This window comes from Drosophila suzukii, chromosome 3, assembly GCF_043229965.1.
Source record: "Drosophila suzukii chromosome 3, CBGP_Dsuzu_IsoJpt1.0, whole genome shotgun sequence".
In the NCBI taxonomy this organism is placed as follows: domain Eukaryota; kingdom Metazoa; phylum Arthropoda; class Insecta; order Diptera; family Drosophilidae; genus Drosophila; species Drosophila suzukii.
The window spans coordinates 88242700-88261224 of NC_092082.1; the positions used below are offsets into that span (position 1 = coordinate 88242700).

Genomic DNA, 18525 nt, shown 5'->3' on the forward strand with positions numbered 1-18525 from the left:
ACCATAACCTGTAGGTGGCATTGATATCGCAATAAAGAGTAATAACCATTTCGACAGCCAAGTTGCCACATTTAGAACAGAAACAAAAATTAAATATTTTACGTAGTGAGCACACAAATGGTAAACCTTTAATGGCAATCAGTAAGACCAATTTATATTTTTGTACATTTTTTGCGCAGCTTGTATTCGCAGAAGGCAGGACACTTGCAAAGAGGGGGAGGTTCCATTTTGTACTGGTACTGTCCGGGAGTACGACTGGAAATTTAGCTCTCCCAGTGGGGATCCCATCGAATCGAGTTGGCTGGTTTATGGTGGTACTGCTCCTCGAAGGAGCTGGCAGAGGTGTCCCTGCTCCTACTACGAATGGCTGCTTGGATTTTGAAAAGGGAAACCTAAAGTCCTGGCTCCTAGAAGCTTTGCTCCTGCTTCTTGAGCTGCAGATAAAATTCACGCGGAGAGATGAGTTTTCCTTCTTCATCTGGCGCATCGCCACCACCTGCATCACCATCTCCGCCACCGCCACCGGACTCGTCCGCCAGCGACAAAGATTCGGAGTGCTTGTGCCGCACAATGACCTGCATGGAGGAGTATTTGGAACTGCCCCGCAACGTGGAGTCCGTGGTTTCGGCCTCATAGTCGGAGTTCTCCAGCGTGGCATCGGTGGAGGAGATCTCTTCGTAGCTGGACATGTACGACTCCATTTGCATTTCGTTGAGTGGCACCTGATGACTATCTTCAGGCCGGGGTTTAAGGCGTTTTTTCGCCGGCTTGCCAGCGTTCGCTTTGCGCTCCAGGCAGCTGACAAACTGCGCCACATGACCGTCGCCAGAGCCTCCGCCGCCGCCGCCGCGTTTCTGGGACAAAGCCTCGACCAGGTTAGAGGGTTTCTGCCTTCGGTGGGATCCGTCGCCCACGCCAACCACGTAGCCCTTCTCGTAGCCCCGCTTCACTGGTTGCTCCTGCTCGTAATTGTAGTTGTAGCCATAGCCCGTGTCGCCGCCTTCGCCCTCATAACGTTGGCCGGGATTCATCATGGAACTATCGCCAATGTCTGTCTCAAACTGCACAGCAGGATTCAGCTTGAACTGGGAAAGGAAATATTAATGTCAAGGTAGAAAGCTTTCACTTTCAACTAAAAAAACGAAAGGATACTTACATCGTGCTCGTTTGCAAACTCGTGATCCGACTTGGACTCGCGATTCTTGTTCTTGTCCTCCTTGGGATTGTTCTCCACATACTTTATCTCGCTGCGCACCTTGCGCACCTGGAGCTGTTTGCGTTGAACGTGCATTTGCTGCTGGTATTGCTGCTGCTGCTCCTCCTCGTTTATTGGTTCCGACTCCGAAAGGCTGGCCTCCGCCAGCTCCTCCACTTCATCCTCTTCCTCCTGTTCTTGCACTTCGCGTAGACTCCTCAGCTGCTGCTCCATGGAAGGATGCTTGATCTGCATGGGTGAGGATTGCTGTAGCAACTGCTGTTCCTTGCGCAAAGTGGCTATCTCGCTGCGGGGCGTGACCTCCGGGCTGGTGACAGCACTGTTGACCAGCCGGTTGAAGTGAGATTGTCGATAGCTCTGCGAACTGAAAAACAGAGGAAAATAACAAATGGAGAGCTGCTAAAGAGCTAGTTAAACTCACTTCTTGACGACTTCAGGCATGACCTCATTTCGCACCACATATTCCCTGGAAACGTTCGTCTGGGATCCTCCCTGCATGACCTTCTCCTGGACCATGTGGTTGGAATCGGATCGCATCAGCTGGTGGCTTAGTTTCTCGTTCAGCTTCTCGGCCTTCTTGCGCAACGTCCGCTCGAAGGAGAGCTGCTCCTCCAATGCCTTGGTGTGGGCGAGCAGCTGGGACACGGTGACCTTCTTGTTCTTGGGCAGACTCTGCAGCCCGTTGACGCAACTCAGGTCGTACTCCGGCTCCTGTTTCTCCTCGGGTGGTCCGCCCAGATGGTCACGGATGTTGCGCTGCAGGAACTTGCTGATGCCCTCGTTGTTTCGCACATTGAACTCCGTGATGGCTGTGTTCAGCTCCAGGCAATCGAGGATCAAATTGGCCCCAATGTCCGTCAGGCCGCAGCCCTCCATGTCGATTTCTGTGGGGTATTTGAAGGGTATGGAATAGCACTACTCGTACACTACTTACTTTTAATCCAGGCGTCCTCTTTTAGGACCTCAGTGATCCACCGAATGCCGTCGTCGCCGATCGCAGGATTGTCCGCCAGCAGGACAGTGCGTAGTCCACCAATCGTGTTCACATCCACACTGCGGTAGCGCAGCGACTTCTCCCATCCCTCCGAGAATCTAGTGATCTTTTGCATCTGAAAAAACGGGAAAAGGTGGGTCAAATTACAAAATAATTTAGTGTTTATTATTCTTTAGGGACAAGGGGTCAAATGAAAGTTATACCTATTTATGGACCATCTTACCTTGAGCATATCGGCCACATGTTCGGCTCCCTTGGATGTGAGTCCGCATTCAGAGAGATCGAAGACCTCTATGCGATTCAAGTATTTGGCTGTGTTGCAGACCACCTCGCAGCCCTTATCACCAATGTTGGACTTCCGAAAACTCACTGTTTCGAGGCATTCGTTGTCGGCCAGTGACTGTGGATGGAGGTTCTTCAAGGGATGCTCTCGATCGGGATTAACTCACATCTTACCTTGGCAATGGTCTCGATATAGCCATCCTGTAAAGGCAATCCCTCCAGCTTCAGAACGCTAAGGTTTTTGTTGCTTGAAACGCAGTTGGCAATCGCCTGAACCAGGCTGTTAAAGATGAAGCGCGTATAGATCACCGGTCGTTGGCGAAAGAGTCGTGCCCGCTTCTCGGTGTCTATGGGATCGATGTTGGCTGCCGGGAAAATCAAAAAGGTCAGTTTTTCGTTCTATGATCATTGATTTCCTGTAGTTCTAGAAGTTATACGATTAACTACCCTGCGGTTAGAATGACTGTTTCTATAAGATGTCACTCTTTTTCCGAAGAGCGCACCGTCAAAGACATTTTTTAATCTTTATAAAGACCTCCCCTATTTAAAATCACTTACTTTGTGGATATGTTCGGCGCAGTCGCACCACCAGCTGCTGGAGCACCAGGTCATAGTGAAGTGCCTCGGTCAGGAGCTGCCAATCGCTGACCGCAAGCTTGTCGCCACACAGCTCCAGGAGAGTGGTGGTCGCATTCGACTTGCTCCGTATGTCCGGCACAGGCGTCAGATTCTTGGCCCGGCACAGCTCCAGATAGCGGAAGTGAAACGAGCGGCTCTTGCTGGACTTCTTTACCAGCGGTGGAAGCGACACCACCACGGTGTTGCCCTTTCGCGTCAGCTCACCGGAGTTGCCTTTACGCATCATCGTCACTTGACTTATGGACATGTTCTAAGGAACCAGGGATTAATGTGGTTTAACTTGTAGGCGACGAAACAACATATTTAATGCTTAGTACTTGTAGGCTAGGAAACTATTTGTTTAGAGCCAATTGGTTATATAGAAGTAAAACAGTTCGAAAAATGTATTCAGAAATCAAAGTGACCCCAAATAATTTCAAATGATATCCTAACAATCATATTTTTCACTAACCAGTAGTTAAAATATTTGAAAGGTTATGTAAAGTTCATGGCTATATTATAATATCTATTTTATAATAGTTTTAGAATATATCCGATATTTTGCCATCACTTAACAGGTATTCTAGAGATATTTTCAAGGAAGCTCACTAAATGAGAGTAGGGAATAACTTATTACAATTATGATTATACAAAATTGGTATTCATTTGGTGAATAGCTCTTTTGTTTAGACTAGCTGTAACCTTCAAAATTGCATAAGCCTACGCACTTCCGGTCTCCACTGACCACCGTTGTCAAAGCTCCCCCAGACTTTCAGCGAGCGCAGAGTTACGATCCAGTAACAAGCTTGCAAATTGTAAACAAACAAAGCTCGCCCGCCGCCCACTTACCGGTGGAATTTACGGTTGGCTAATTACTCGCGTGCCTGCAGTCTCTCTTTTTTTCCAACCCGGCTATATCTTTCTCTCCCCACTAGGGTTGCCATGGCTTTTAGCGACAACTCGATTCGAGTAGAGCTATGAAGTCTCGTTAGCTTGTTTTCCAAACTCAACGTCAGTCGTCGAGCGGCTGTTGTGGTAAACACTTCGTCCAAAAAACGTTTTCGCGGAAAACACTTAACGATTTTCGGGTTTCGAAAGTGCAAATAGCTTTAGTCGCTATTTTATTCATTCAGCCAAGAACTTGGTAGACTTCGTGTTCTACGGCCCGTTCCGTTGTTATTAAGTGATCTGACCACCATCCAAGTTTCAAGGCCCCTTACCACTCTTTAAATTCGAGTTCCGGTTCGTGCATTGCCCAATTTCGAAGCGTGCGACACGTTTATTTTATGCGGTTTCATCGTGTACTCCATATGTGTGTTCTGCGGGGTTCTTGACTTATGCCTAATTACCAGTGACGTCGAAGCCTTTTCAAAAAATGTGTCAGCCACGAAATTTGTCAGTTCTCTGGTAGTTGTTGAAAGACACTCGAGTGTGACACTGCAAGTGTTGGTTGGCTTCATATAATTATCCTCAAAGTGTGGAGTACCCCAAAAAAGGATACTCGGACTCAAGGAATATCTTTTTTGTAGGGGGTAAGTAAGCGGAACCGGTTTGCATCTATGTCCTGGCATGTGGCAGGTTATAAATGAGGGGGATAGTTAGGAGGCTTCTTGCGTGGAGTTGTTAGGGGTGAAGGTATTAAGAACTACACCGGAAAAAAAAGGACTCTAGGATATCAGAAGATAATATTTTATAGAAGTCTTCACTTTTTTATAAGGAGTGATTTAATAAGTGAAACAAAACATCATCTATAGATTAGAATTTCATAGAACTACTTGCCACTTGTGTGATCCCAAAATAAAACCCCACATATCTATGAACTATTTATATATATGAAAACTTAGGCAACCCTATATTATTATTTTCAAAAAATGTTTCAAAGATTTGAAAGTAAGAATTAGGAACCCAATATATTATTTTCATAAAAATGTTTAAATAATTTATGGATGTTATGTATTTAATATTTTTAGGAACTTATGAAAATTGCCATTTATCTTGAGTAGTTAATTCGCACCTAGGTGTTTCACTCGGTGCAGGGATGCCTGAAGTTCAACCTCGAAGGGTTGGCCAACTTCTCTTCTTGCATTACTGCTAGTGAGGTCAGAGTTTGTGTCAAGGACTTGGCTGCTCTTCCAAGACCAGCCAGCCAAATAGATTGTTTAATTACACGAAATGAAGAAATACTTGCAAAGCAGATTTACAAATAGAAAAGTGCAAAAATCGAGCCGAGCCAGAAAAGGAGCCGGAGTGTAACGGACAAATTGCTCACGACACCAGCCAAAACATCTAAGCCAAGATCCAGAGCTTGGCTCGAAAAGTGAGACGGATGCGGGCGTCGCTTGAACCCGGGCTATGAGTCAAAAACCAAGCCACCGCAACGGAGCCAGCTCCCCTGCCCTCCCAAAGCTCCTTTTGTTTGTCAGCCAGCAAACAATTGTTGGCTGCTGGCGTTGAACTTGACTGTCGGCGAGACCCGCACATATATACCAGGTATATATGTACATATCGGAATCGATGGGCATGACAAAAGGGCCCTAATACGGGGGAGGAAGTGTTCAAATTGGAGTACTCGGAACGCCAGGGGCCCGATTGTTTGCTCGCGGGCCGGAAACTGGAGGCAACATTGGTCACAACACGATCCGCACCAATCTCAATCTGCAGCGTGGCACTCGGAGAAATATTTAGATTGGAAATGGATAAGATTGACCAGGTTTTGTAGTGGAAAGATAGCAAGAAATCTGGGTAGAAAAGAAATTAGTACCTGTCTTTATAGTTTTATAACCAATAAGTTTTTTGATCAACGTTAAAAAATAACCCTCTAAAGAGGATACATGATATTGGCTTTTAAAACAAAACCCGTAAATATTATATATTTATTATATATATTTTTATTATATATATATATTTATTTTATAACATGTTTTTTTTGGGTTTTAAATTTTACTTAGTTTTTTTTCGATGTTTACTGGAATTTTTTGAAAGTAGGGCTAGTACTTTTACATTTAAAATACTCGGATATTACAAAAGATCCTTGTTAAAAGCTATTGTTAGCTGGTTTCCTAACTCTCCTAAAACATGTTACATTCTATAACATTCAATTTTTCGACTCTATGGCTAATATTTTTCTGAGTGTGCATATGTGACTGCCGCTCTCAGCCGGGCTTAACATATTTAATATAATTAAGTGAGCCCCTGCCTGGCTTGGAAAGTCATGAACCGGCGATGACTGGGGATGGTATGGGGCGGAGAAAGAGATCGGGGAACTTGTCGCAGCGGCAGACAAATCAAAATTGTTTATTGGGATTTCCATTTCGGAGGCGATTACCTTAAAGCCGCCAGTTTTGTATTTTTTTTTTTGCGGTTAGCTTTGGCCCAAAAGCCACAAGATTGGCGACGGTGGCCATTGGATACACCGCGCACTTTGGACACTTTTCGTGAAGGATTTCACTTTTGGCCCACTCGGACGAGGTCAGAACTTGGCCAAGCGTGAACCCTGCGAGCAGAGTCATTAGCACCGAAGTTCGCTCGGATTCGGATAGGGATTGAGATCCACATAGGTGTATCTCCAGGTCGCAGATATACCTATCTGAACTTGCTGAAAGGCACCGTCGTCATGGTGGTTGGGTGAAGTGTTTTGTTTGACTTTTCGGCGACTCCTCAGCTACTTTCCACTTACGTAAAACCGGGGGAAATGTCAGAAATGGAAGACCCCCGACTGATTTTGCCGATCTCGCCGGGGAGGCGTAACTTATTAATTTGGCTTAATTCAGTGGGTTTTAGCTGTGTGGAAAATTGGCAGCCATAAAGTGGAAGTGTGTCTTCCACTAATAAGGTTAATTAAACTAAATACGATTTTGAATGGTCTCATTTGGGGTAAAGTGATAGCCCAGAAATTAGGCTAAATAAAATGCATGGTTAAGCTTTGAGCAGCATATTCATTTAGTTTTCTTTTAATGTATTATATTGGCCTAATTAATTACAAAGATATACGATTCTTTAGTACGTATCTTTTGTCCTACTCCTTAAGAACCTTATTTAAGCACCTAAAGATTTTAAACAATTTCAAAAAGGCCTTGGATTTTGGTTCCTAAAGGTTAATGGGCTACAGGCCGTATGATTGATACTCACATATATTTACTCCAAGTCTCCAATACGTTTGAAACGGTTACGAAACACACATAAACAATATATATCTGCAAGTACACAATGGCATAAACAATATATATTTTAATACCCGGTACCGATATAGATCTCCCCCGCACCCAAAACCATCGACAGCTTTGATAACCCCGATTCGGCTGGACCGAGGCAGTGCAGCATGAAATTGCCTGGCCAGCGGAGCATCAGCATCCCCCTACCCATCCCCAAAACCCTGAATCGTCCAACTGACCAAACAACCCAATTGCCGTCGTTACACAAACTTGCTGGCCACGGATGCATGGATAATTATCCACGGATGGAGATGGAGAGAATCGGCCGCCCAAAAGCAGAAGATGCCGCAGATACAGATACTCGTAGTCGTAGTCGTACTCGTACCTCGGAAAATGTTGCATGCGGCGCGTGTTGAAAGCGAAATCAGGCGCGGATTGTGATTACTTTTGAATCACTTAACCGTGATCAGTTAAGGCGACTCTCTAAACGACCTTGCTGCCTGATTTTCCCGCGATAAAGAGGTTGATGCAACTTGCCACAGAGCTTTGTAATCACCTATCCCAGAGATACACAAATCAATTACCGTCGTCGGAGGCATTTACGATGGCAGGCCATTAAGAAATAGCCAAGCAATTGCGAAATCAATGAACCACACACTTGGCAAATCTCGCGGATCTCCTGCTCCGATTGCAAATGCGCCTAACCGAGTTGAACTCGCAAACAATGGTCTTAATAATGCATAATGCATCTCCAACTCCAACTGACAGATGCAGTCATCGCTCTACCTCTAAAAAATATATATGTATATAGATATATTTCACACGCAGCCCCTGTGAAATGATGAAGAAGGGTTTATCACGAGTCTCCTCGTGTGGAGTGTGGCAACATCATTATTATTATCATGTTCCCATCATCTTTATATCTCTCTCTTAAGAAAAACTTTCAATTTTCACTCCACTTGAGCGAGAACTTATCCGCAATTTGTTCGAAATTTGCAATGAGACAAATCTGGCACATGAATAAGCCAAAGTAGTAATAATTGCCGGGCAGTTTAGAAAACGTTCCGGTCGTTAAACCTCGTACAAAATAACAACTAAAAACTAAAGCAGCCGCAAAACCCATAAAATTTCTTTAGCGGAATTCCAGGCTGGCGCTGAGCCAGCATTAAAGTAAACTGAAAGCCAATAAAGAGCTGACGCTTAATTAATTTCAGTTTTGAGCATAAAACTTTCGCAAAAAAAACAGATCCGCTGGCCAATTCTCACGCAGAACATACGGACATATAGAACACCTGTAGACACGCAGACTGCGAGTCCAGTTCCATTCAGATTTCTTAATGCACGACCTAATTGAGTTCGCTTTTATATTTTTTTTGGACATGTTGCAATGGCAGAACGGGCACAGAACTTCTCTTGTAGAATTCCCCACTTTGAGTTACCTTCTCGAGCGAAACTGGCAGCGGGTCATAGATCACAGACCATAAAACGTGCGACATATGTGTGGGGAAAATGGGTTAACACTTGGCTCGCCTCTTTCGTAACACTCTGTCTATTTTCTAGGTGTCATCGGCGTCGCCACCGCCCGAGTTTACCTGTCATGAGCTAGTGTCTCTAACCAGTAACCCCACAATCTAAAAGAATGTACAACGAACCACAGTCGCAGTCGAGTGGCCATGGCATTGGCAGCATGGACTACAAGAAGGTTCGCTTAAAAGGACCAAGGCAGCGAAAATCCCCTAGTTATGTAAGCCCCATCCACATCCAAGTCATAATACTCACCGCACTAATCAGCTTGGTGGCCTCAAATCGCCCGCCGCGCTTCGCTATCGACGGGCAGTCAGAGATTGTACTGCGTCTTAAGGAGAGTCCTGAAACGAAAGTGGGTAAGTAAAGTTACAATTTTATATTTTTCATGTCGAAATAGGAATACAATTTTAAGAATTTGTAATAAGGTCCTAAAAATATGGCATACTACTGCCAGAAGTAAGTTAAATGATCCTATCATAACCATATATCATCATATAACAAAAGAAACGAAAATCATCTCCAAACTTAAATGTGCAACTTTAGATACAAAAATGCAAGCTGATATAAAAATGGCAGTGTGTCATGTTTTAAAAATTTAGAGATCTGCGATAAGTGCCAAATGTGATCTAGATCTTATTTTAACGATCAGATATCAAGCATCTTTATCTTGAATGTTCTAAAATTGTTTGCTTATCACATTCTTAATATTTTTATCTTTTCGACCTTATCATTTAAAATAACTTGCGTTTAATAGTATACAATTTATTTCCTACTTATATGAACGATGCATGTAGAATACCGACTGTATTTTATTTATTTCTAAATATATATTAATAGAATATTTTTCCTTCTTTTAAGGAACGCTGATATACACGCTAAAGGGCTACGATCCGGACAACGATCCGCTGACCTTTGGCAAGCGCAACTCGCATGATAGCGAGATCATCCGGATAGAGAACACGGGTGGCAACGAGGCTAAGATCTTTTTGGCCAAGGAACTCGATCGCGAGCTGCAGGACGAGTATTCCATAGTGCTAACACTGACCGACAGTCATTACAGCGATCACAACTATGTGACGCAGAGCTTTTTGCTCCTGGTTGAGGACATAAACGATAATGTTCCCAGCTTCCTGCCCTACCAAAATGCCATCGAAATACCAGAGGGCAGTGCTCCGGGGGTGGTTAGCACGCTGGAGGCTACGGATGCGGATGAGGGCGCCTATGGCCAGGTTGTGTACTATCTGCAAGAACTGGATGGAGATAACGATGTGTTCAGCATAGCCACCCATCAGGGTAAAGGCATATTGAGGTTGCAGAAGGAGTTGGACTACGAAAGGAAGAGTCTGTATCAGCTGAGGGTTTTGGCCATCGATCGTGCGAATCAGGGACCCATAAACACTGGTACTGCTGCCATACTGGTGAAGGTTAAGGATCTGGAGGATCAGCCCCCGGAATTCGTAGAAGTTCAAGCAGTGGCGCGAATCGCCGAAGATGCTCCTGTGGGCACAAAAGTTCTGAGAGTTCGGGCCATTGATGGAGATCGTGGGATCAATAACCCCATAGCATATTCCCTGGAGGCCAATGATTTATTCGACATAGATCCGCACACGGGAGTAGTTCACACGCTCACTGAATTGGATCGAGAGGAGCAGAGTGATCAGGTGAATGGTGCCCACATCTTACGGATTTCAGCCACCGAGTTGTCCAAATCGAATACCCAAATGGCACCCACAACAGTTCGGACTGAAGTTACGATTATAGTGAGCGATGTGAACGATGAGATACCCACTTTTGGAGAAACTGTATATCGTTGTGAGGTAAATGAGAATGCCCAGACCAACACCCCGCTTAATTTCATCGACGAGGAAGTACAAAATGTGGTTTTCGATCACGATGAGGGCAACAATGGCACCTTTCGCTTGTTTCTGGATCCGCCCAACGACCTGTTCGAGATTGTACCTGAGTTGGCTGTTAATGAGGCCAACTTTATGCTGCGGGTGAAGAACTCAAAGTCACTCGATTTTGAACAGTTCACCGAGGTCAATTTTACCATATTTGCGAGGGAGGTTGACGAGCCCAGTCGATGGAGGTGGGTTCTTACATCTTATTAGATTACAGGCATTCTAACATTTATATTTTTTATAGTTCCGCTCATGTGCAGATTTTTATAAGAGATCAAAACGACAACTTCCCGGAGTTCAGTCAGACGATCTATAATGCCAGTGTGTTGGAGAACAGTGAACAGGACACGAATATAACCCAAGTACAGGCGGTAGATGTGGATTCGGGGGATTACGGAACTATAGGTATACGATACACCAACCTCAGAGGAGGCATAGCACACTTGTAAGCACTTGTAAGAAACCTTAATATCCAACTAGTAATACTCTTTACTTTCCTTTTTAGACTCAATCTGAACCCTATAACCGGAGTCATAACTATCAAGCAAGCAGGTGGCACAGCCTTCGATCGTGAGATAATATCCCGGCACTATCTCACCGTGGAAGCCATCGATAGCGCTGGTCAGGGCAACAGAAATACGGCCCAAATTATCGTGGACATTCTGGATGTGAATGATAATGCTCCAACTTTTCCCCAGCGACAATACGAGACCAAGTTGTTGGAGAACCAGGCCGAGTTTGAGACCCCCTTGCAATTGGAGGCCAGAGATGCGGATCTCAATGGCACGGAGAATAGCCAGGTGACCTACGAAATTGTGGAGGGCATGTACCGCTCGAACTTCACCATAGATCCGCAGAGTGGCCTGCTCCGTCCGGTGCATCGATTCGATTTCGAGGAGTTGGTCGAACGGAGCAGTGGCAGTCGGAGTGATTCCCAGGCGGGAGGATCTTCGAGCATCCGGGAGATCGATCTCCTGGTGCGAGCTCGCGATTCCGGAATTCCCATGCTCTCTACAGTGGTCCCAGTTCTAATTTACGTTCAGGATGTGAATGACAACGCGCCCATATTCCAGCGCAGTTTCTACGCCAAAACCATTCCCGAGGATCTGCCAGGTGGGAGCTCGGTTCTACAGGTAACAGCCGTAGACCGAGATGGATCCTCGCCCAACAATGCAGTGGTCTATCGCATACAAACTGGAGCCAGCGATAAGTTTATCATAAACTCGGAAACGGGCGTTATATCGGTGGCTCAGGGAGCCAATCTAGATCCAGATCTTACGGACAGCAAGAGATCGCTTTATACCCTGTCGGTGGTGAGTTTACAATAGTTTCCTTTAAGTTATTCCTTATAATTATAATTAATTTTGTTCAAATAGATTGCTCTAGATGGCGGCTTGGGCAACTCCCAACTTATGACAACTTGTACGGTGAACATCAGCATTCAGGATGTGAATAACAAGGCCCCTGTTCTAACTGAAATGCCTGCTTTGAAGATCGTGGAGAACACTCTTGTCGGCACACTGGTCTATCGTATCCGGGCAACGGACTTGGACCAGAAGGCCATCCTGCGGTACAAACTGAACCCGGAACACTGTGAAGGTCGCAGTGAGGAGGGTGCGTTGGTAAAAGCCAGCGAGTACGACTTTCTGGGCGCCTTCGAGGTGGATCCCATCGAGGGAAGCCTCAAGATAATCAAACTGTTAGATCGCGAAAGGGTGGAGCACATTAAACTGGCCGTTACGGTGGAGGATCTGGCTGCAGCTAAAGGCAGACAGATTGCTGAAGGTAGGTATTGCTCTCGTGGCAGAAGAATCACATTCATTCCTCTAAATGATATAACTATATCTTCCTTTAGGTTTCCTGAGCATCCAAGTATTGGATGAAAATGACAATAACCCCAAGTTCCGGCTGCCCTTCTACCGGCAATCGATTACAGAGAATAGCATAAATGGAGCCATGATTGTGAATGTGCTGGCCGCGGATGTGGATAGGAATCGTACCATAACCTATGCCCTGGAGGGGAATCCCACCTATCGGTCACTGATGCACCTGGATGCACAGACGGGGGAGATTGTGGTGGCCAGCAAGATTGATCATGAGCAGCACCAGTGGCTCAACTTCAGTGTGAGAGCCACGGACTCCGGGGTGCCAGCCAGATCCTCACTGGTTGATGTTTATATAACAGTTCTGGATGAGAACGATAACAATCCCTACTTTGTGGGTGGCAGCAAGAACTATACGATCAGTGAGAATGCACCTCCTGGAACCAGAGTGGCCACTCTGCAGGCTGGGGATGCGGATTCGGGTGACTTTGGCAAGATCACCTTCCTGATGGATCGCATCAGCTCGCAGGGAAAGTTCACCATTGATGCGGATACTGGAGTGCTAACGGTGGCCGATCGCCTGGATAGGGAGTCGAAGGACTCCTACAACCTCGTGATCGAGGCCTGGGACAACTATCAATTCGGTTTCCTGGCCGGAGAAAGTCGGAATGCCTTTAAGCAGGTCTTGTAAGTTAATTTAACTTCTTTAATGGATTACCTTTATCATAGTCTTATATCGTAGCATTTCCCTACTGGATGAGAATGATAATCCTCCGGAGGTTAGCCTGCCCGACAGTTGTGTCCTAATCACCGAGTATCATGAGCTACATGAGCGAGTTGCAAGTATAGCGGGTAAGGATGCTGATGATCCGAGTACCCCAAATGGAAGACTGGATTTCGCCATCACGCAGGGCAATAAAGATGGTGAGTTAAATACTAGTTAGTCAAGTAATTATAAGTACTTAGATTTCACTTTACTTTCAGGCATGTTCGAACTGCGTCAGCTAGACGCTTGGAATGCCCAGATCTTTGCCAGCAAGTGTCTGCGCAATAGGTTTGGAAACTATAGCATTACGATAACCACCCGAGATATGGGTCTTCCGGCAAATATTGTGCACAGCGCGCTGGACATTTGCGTATCGGATTTCAACGACCACGCTCCGGTTTTTGTAAGACCACTACATAACACAACAGTTCGGATTCCGGAAAATGCCACTGTCGGCACTCTGATACTCCAGGCTTTTGCCAGTGATGCAGATATGGGCCAGAATGCTTTGGTTAGATATCGCCTGAAACCCGATCCCTTGGGGAGCTATAAGATGTTTGAGGTGAACGCCAACTCAGGCGAACTCTTCCTACGAGAGCCACTGAATCGTGAAAAGCAGAAGATTCACGAGGCATGTATAATCTAAATTTTGGAATTTTTAAATGACTTATATTTTATTAATATTTTCTTAAATACAGATCCGCATAGAAGCCTACGATCAGGGATTACCCACCTCGCTTAGTTCCGACTTGGACCTCACCATCTATGTGCGGAATGTAAACGATTACGAACCGCAATTTATTGTTAACGAAATATCCGTAAACTTCACGGAGCACTCGGATCCAGGGTCGGAAAGAATAAAGCTACCCGACACCATAGACAAGGATCAGTTGGAACTGGACGATCCGAATGATACACCAAGTCAAGTGTGCTACTTTATAGTGAGTGGAAATGAGGCGGGATATTTTCGCCTCGATCCCGAGTCTCACATACTGACTGTTGATCGCGAACTAGATCGCGAGGTGGTGGCGAATTTTACGCTTTATGTTCGGGCCACTGAGAACTGTGGAAATGATTCTCTGACTGGTGGTGGAAAACGTCGTCGTATGGGTATCGAGATCAACAACAGATTGGAAGGCTTTTTGCATAATCGACAGATTGGATATGATCGCTTTAAACATTCCCGCCAACTGAGATCGCCGGAAACTAACGAGTACGAAACCGAGGATGGAGAGATGGCATCATATGAGACCTATGACAGCAGTCAGGAGGATCAATCTGGCGGACTAGCACCTACTCACCCAGAATCCGATAGCACTGTGGTGAAGGTTAAGGTGCGAGTGCTGGATATCAATGATAATCCGCCGCGGTTCCGTTCCAAGATCTTTACTGGTGGAATAACGACAAATGCGGATTTCGGCTTGAAATTCATGCGCGTGGAGGCCACGGATGCAGATGAGGGGGAGAACGGAAAGATTGGATATTACCAGGTTGGTGATATCCGTCAGACCCTCTCCGAAGGACTAGAGAATGTGCGCAAAGCGCCTTTTCTACTTGATCAGGAAACGGGAGAAGTACAGCTGAACTTTGACCCGCAAAAGGGTATGAAAGGATATTTCGATTTCGTGGTCTTGGCCAATGACACATCGGGAATGAAGGATGTGGCCCATGTGTTTATCTACTTGTTGAGAGAGGACCAGAAGGTGCGCTTTGTGTTCAGACTCCAGCCGGATGAACTACGATCCCGAGTGGACTCTTTCAGGGAGTAAGTAAAGCAAAGCCTTTAAGCAATGTAACCATCTAATATAATATAATTTTCAAAACATCTTAGCACCCTCGGAAACATCACTGAATCCATTGTCAACATAGATGAGATTAAGGTCCATGAGAACAAGGATGGTTCGGTGGACAAAACGAAAACAGATCTGTATATGCATCTAGTCGAGCGCGAAGACAACTCCATTTATGATGTAACCGAGGTGCTCAAGCTGATTGACTCACACATCGAAAGCCTGGATGGTCTTTTCAAGGAGCTTAATGTGCTGGACACGCAGGCGGCGGAGGCTCAGCTCCTGACTGCCGGACCCACCCGGGGTCCATTATTCGTGTGGCTGGTGTTTACCAACCTATTCCTGGCCACTTTGCTGGTGGTCACCATTGCCCTTTGTGCCTCGCAGAGGAACGGGTACCGCAGGCAGCTGAGAGCTGCGAAAGTCAATATATTCCGTGAGTAACGTTTACTTCATGGGATTAGCAAATGATATTTTAATTATAATTTTAATAATCTAATCTCCTTAAGGTGGTCACTCCTCGATGTCCCTGCAACATCCCCAGGAGCCCGCCACTCGTGTGCCGAATACCAACAAGCACAGCGTCCAAGGGTCAAATCCCATTTGGCTGAAGGGCTACGACAACGAGTGGTTCAAATCAGAGGAGACTGGCAGGTGCGATATCAAAAATCACCTAATCTTAACATATTCCTATTTATAATATCTAAACCTCCTTAGTATTGGTGGCCACGACTCACTGGATGATAACTTTCTGGCCGTGGCTACGCAGGATATGCACGAAACCCTCAAGGGAACCGCGAAGTTATTCAACAACAGCAATGATCTAAATCGACACTTTAATTTGTACAACCAAATCGACAAGTTGACCAACAATGCTCAAATCCTGGCCCGAAAACTGGAGACCACGGAATTATAGCACAAACAGTCTGCACTATTTATTGTACTTAGATTAGGCTAGATTAAGATAAGCTCGTACAACCCATGTAAATATATCGGAGCTCTAATTACAGTTTTAGTCCTGCTATGTCCTACGGCATGCAAACTCGTACAAAATAAGGAACTTGTATCAATTAAACAAGAATTATCAGACATTTATATGTTTAATTATACCCGTTACTCGTAGAGTAAAAGGGTATACTAGATTCGTCGGAAAGTATGTAACAGGCAGAAGGAAGCGTTTCCGACCCCATAAAGTGTATATATTCTTGATCAGGATCACTAGCCGAGTCGATCTAGCCATGTCCGTCTGTCTGTCTGTCCGTCTGTCTGTCCGGATGAACGCTGAGATCTCGGAAACTATGAGAGCTAGGCTATTGAGATTTGGCGTGCAGATTCCTGAGCTTCTTAGGCAGCGCAAGTTTGTTTCAGTAGACTGACACGCCCACTCTAACGCCCACAAACCGCCCAAAACTGTGGCTCCTACAGTTTTGATGCTAGATAGAAAATTTTAACTGAAATGTAATGTTCTCATCAATACCTATCGATTGACCCAAAAAAAAATTTGCCACGCCCACTTTAACGCCCACAAACCGCAAAACCCTGTGACGCCCACAATTTTCATGCTAGATAAAAAATTTTAACTGAAATGTATTGGTCTCGTCAATACCTATCGATTGACCCAAAAAAAGTTTGCCACGCCCACTTTAACGCCCACAAACCGCAAAAACCTGTGACGCCCACAATTTTCATGCTAGATAAAAAATTTTAACTGAAATGTATTGGTCTCGTCAATATTTATCGATTGATCCAAAAAAAAATTTGCCACGCCCACTCTAACGCCCATAACGCTTAAATCTGTATACCGCCGGTAGGTGGCGCATTTTAATCTCGCTTTGCTGCTTGCATATCTCCATTTAGCTGAGTAACGGGTATCTGATAGTCGAGGTACTCGACTATAGCGTTCTCCCTTGTTTTTAATTAATCAAATCAACTTGCGAGTTGAATGGCTAATCTTTTTCACTTTGACACCAGGGCAACATAATCCGTAGCAGGTGGCTGCTGGGCGCTAGCATTATCTTACTGGAAGGCAACCGTTAGTTGAGTATAAGCAGACTAGAGATGGGCAATCGCTTAATCGGTAACAAAGCCTTCACATATTTTGAAGTGGCACACCTCTAGATAGGCCTTAAAAACTAATTGTTTGCCACCTATGAATTTTCCTGTTCCCCTGGTGTTTGAAATTGAAAAATCACTAATTTACTTTAATAAATTCAAAGGATTCGTAACAATTTTCTAATAAAATGCTGGATTTATGACTGTCAGACACCAGGCAAACAGAAAACTTAGCAAGTGGCAGCTGGTAGCTGAAGGTGAACTTAAATAACTCTTAATTTTCAAAATGGCGGCCCTTTCCATATTTCCCCTCCTCCACTGACCAATAGGAATCTATCACCATGGGAAACAACCGTTGGTTTAAAGCAAAGTGAAGATCAGAGATGAGCAACTATGGCTGTGTCACGAGCTTGTCACGATATGCACGAAATAAAAGTGAAATCCTATGCATTTGCATAGGCCGTGCCAAAAGTAAGCCGTCACGAGGGCATCTCCAATTAGCTTCAATTAAATGAATCAGCTGATCGTTTCTCCACCTGCTAAACGTTTATGTTCGCCTGGTGTCTGAAATTATGAAATCTACCTATTTGACAGTCTGAATAAGCGACGAAAAATTATACATATGTATTCTGATTTGTATCTATAAAAATTTTTAATTTCTATGGAGCTTCTAGAAACTTGATCTTTCTTTATCGGATAGATAATAGTAAACTTACCTTTGGCTCAGGTCCTTAGATAGAAAACAGTGGATAGTCTTCTGATGATATATGATGATATAAAAAATATACTTATACAGCACAACTGGAGCGAAGGAACCCATGTTAGTGGAGGATAGAGGAGTATATGGCGCCCACTTACCACGCGTAGATGTCCCCGTGGCGCCGCTCTCAAAACAGACGGCAGCTTACAAACGTACAAAAAAAATGGTCTAATCGGGGAGTCGGCAGCTCAGATAGGCATTTGCATGCATCACAAACGAGAGCAAACGGAATGCCTGCTGAGATATGATATGATAGTCTTAGGAATACGACCCACAGAGGAGGGAACTGCTACCATCACTCACCTTTGAAAACGGGAAGGATCCGGACCAGATCTGGTCAGTTGGCTCAGTTGCGCTGTGCTGATGGCTCGCTCCGATTAGATTCGATTCGGTTGGTGGTCGAGCAAGGAACACAAAATAGAAAACAATAATTTTCAAGGTAACCTCTGAATTTAAAAGCTCGACCGCAACTCGACGAAACGCACTGAAAGAAACCTTGGCAGGTTATGCGGGTTTCTCAATCGGCGATTCTGCGGACGTTTTTGTATTTTGTTTTCGGGAGTTACTCGGAGTATGTGTCAAGGGAAAACGGAGAAAATTATGTTGTTTAACGAATGTAATGCTCTGATTGTCTGGCCACCGCCT

General features: G+C 44.9%; 2 protein-coding genes across 5 annotated transcripts; one reads left to right on the plus strand and one right to left on the minus strand.

Annotated features, from left to right (window-relative positions):
* Positions 1–94: 94 nt before the first annotated feature.
* Positions 95–17883, minus strand: LOC108006790 (protein Cep78 homolog). Of its 4 annotated transcripts, none has more exons than XM_070996442.1 (10): positions 17837–17883; positions 9041–9129; positions 7239–7303; positions 3051–3381; positions 2667–2857; positions 2434–2610; positions 2151–2325; positions 1638–2100; positions 1157–1580; positions 95–1085 (listed from the first exon to the last, which is right to left on the minus strand). In XM_070996442.1, the coding sequence occupies exons 4-10, from the start codon at positions 3376–3378 to the stop codon at positions 408–410; spliced, it is 2436 nt and encodes an 811-aa protein (XP_070852543.1). In that variant the 5' UTR covers positions 3379–3381; positions 7239–7303; positions 9041–9129; positions 17837–17883; the 3' UTR covers positions 95–407. The 4 variants fall into 4 exon arrangements, with proteins under 4 accessions (XP_070852543.1, XP_065721677.2, XP_036674313.3 ...); XM_065865605.2 differs by having other exon boundaries at positions 3051–3389; XM_036818418.3 differs by lacking the exon at positions 7239–7303 and having other exon boundaries at positions 17837–17879.
* Cad88C (cadherin 88C) lies at positions 4117–16161 on the plus strand. Its single transcript, XM_070996444.1, has 13 exons — positions 4117–4642; positions 8822–9144; positions 9647–10877; positions 10934–11134; positions 11195–12002; positions 12066–12474; positions 12545–13199; positions 13255–13436; positions 13497–13909; positions 13977–15043; positions 15110–15504; positions 15578–15722; positions 15786–16161. Exons 2-13 carry the CDS (start codon positions 8901–8903, stop codon positions 15982–15984), a joined length of 5949 nt encoding a protein of 1982 aa, XP_070852545.1. The 5' UTR covers positions 4117–4642; positions 8822–8900; the 3' UTR covers positions 15985–16161.
* Positions 17884–18525: the final 642 nt, after the last annotated feature.

Bases quoted from the DNA above. Each gene is read 5' to 3' on its own strand.
- LOC108006790 (XM_070996442.1), bottom strand. From the start codon at position 3,378: ATGTCCATAAGTCAAGTGACGATGATGCGTAAAGGCAACTCCGGTGAG. The intron at 2,611-2,666 runs GTAAGATGTGAG...CTCCATCCACAG, and splicing joins ATATCGAGACCATTGCCAAG to TCACTGGCCGACAACGAATG. The intron at 1,581-1,637 runs GTGAGTTTAACT...TCTGTTTTTCAG, and splicing joins ATGCCTGAAGTCGTCAAGAA to TTCGCAGAGCTATCGACAAT.
- Cad88C (XM_070996444.1), top strand. From the start codon at position 8,901: ATGTACAACGAACCACAGTCGCAGTCGAGTGGCCATGGCATTGGCAGC. The intron at 12,003-12,065 runs GTGAGTTTACAA...TTGTTCAAATAG, and splicing joins CGCTTTATACCCTGTCGGTG to ATTGCTCTAGATGGCGGCTT. The intron at 15,044-15,109 runs GTAAGTAAAGCA...AAAACATCTTAG, and splicing joins CGAGTGGACTCTTTCAGGGA to CACCCTCGGAAACATCACTG.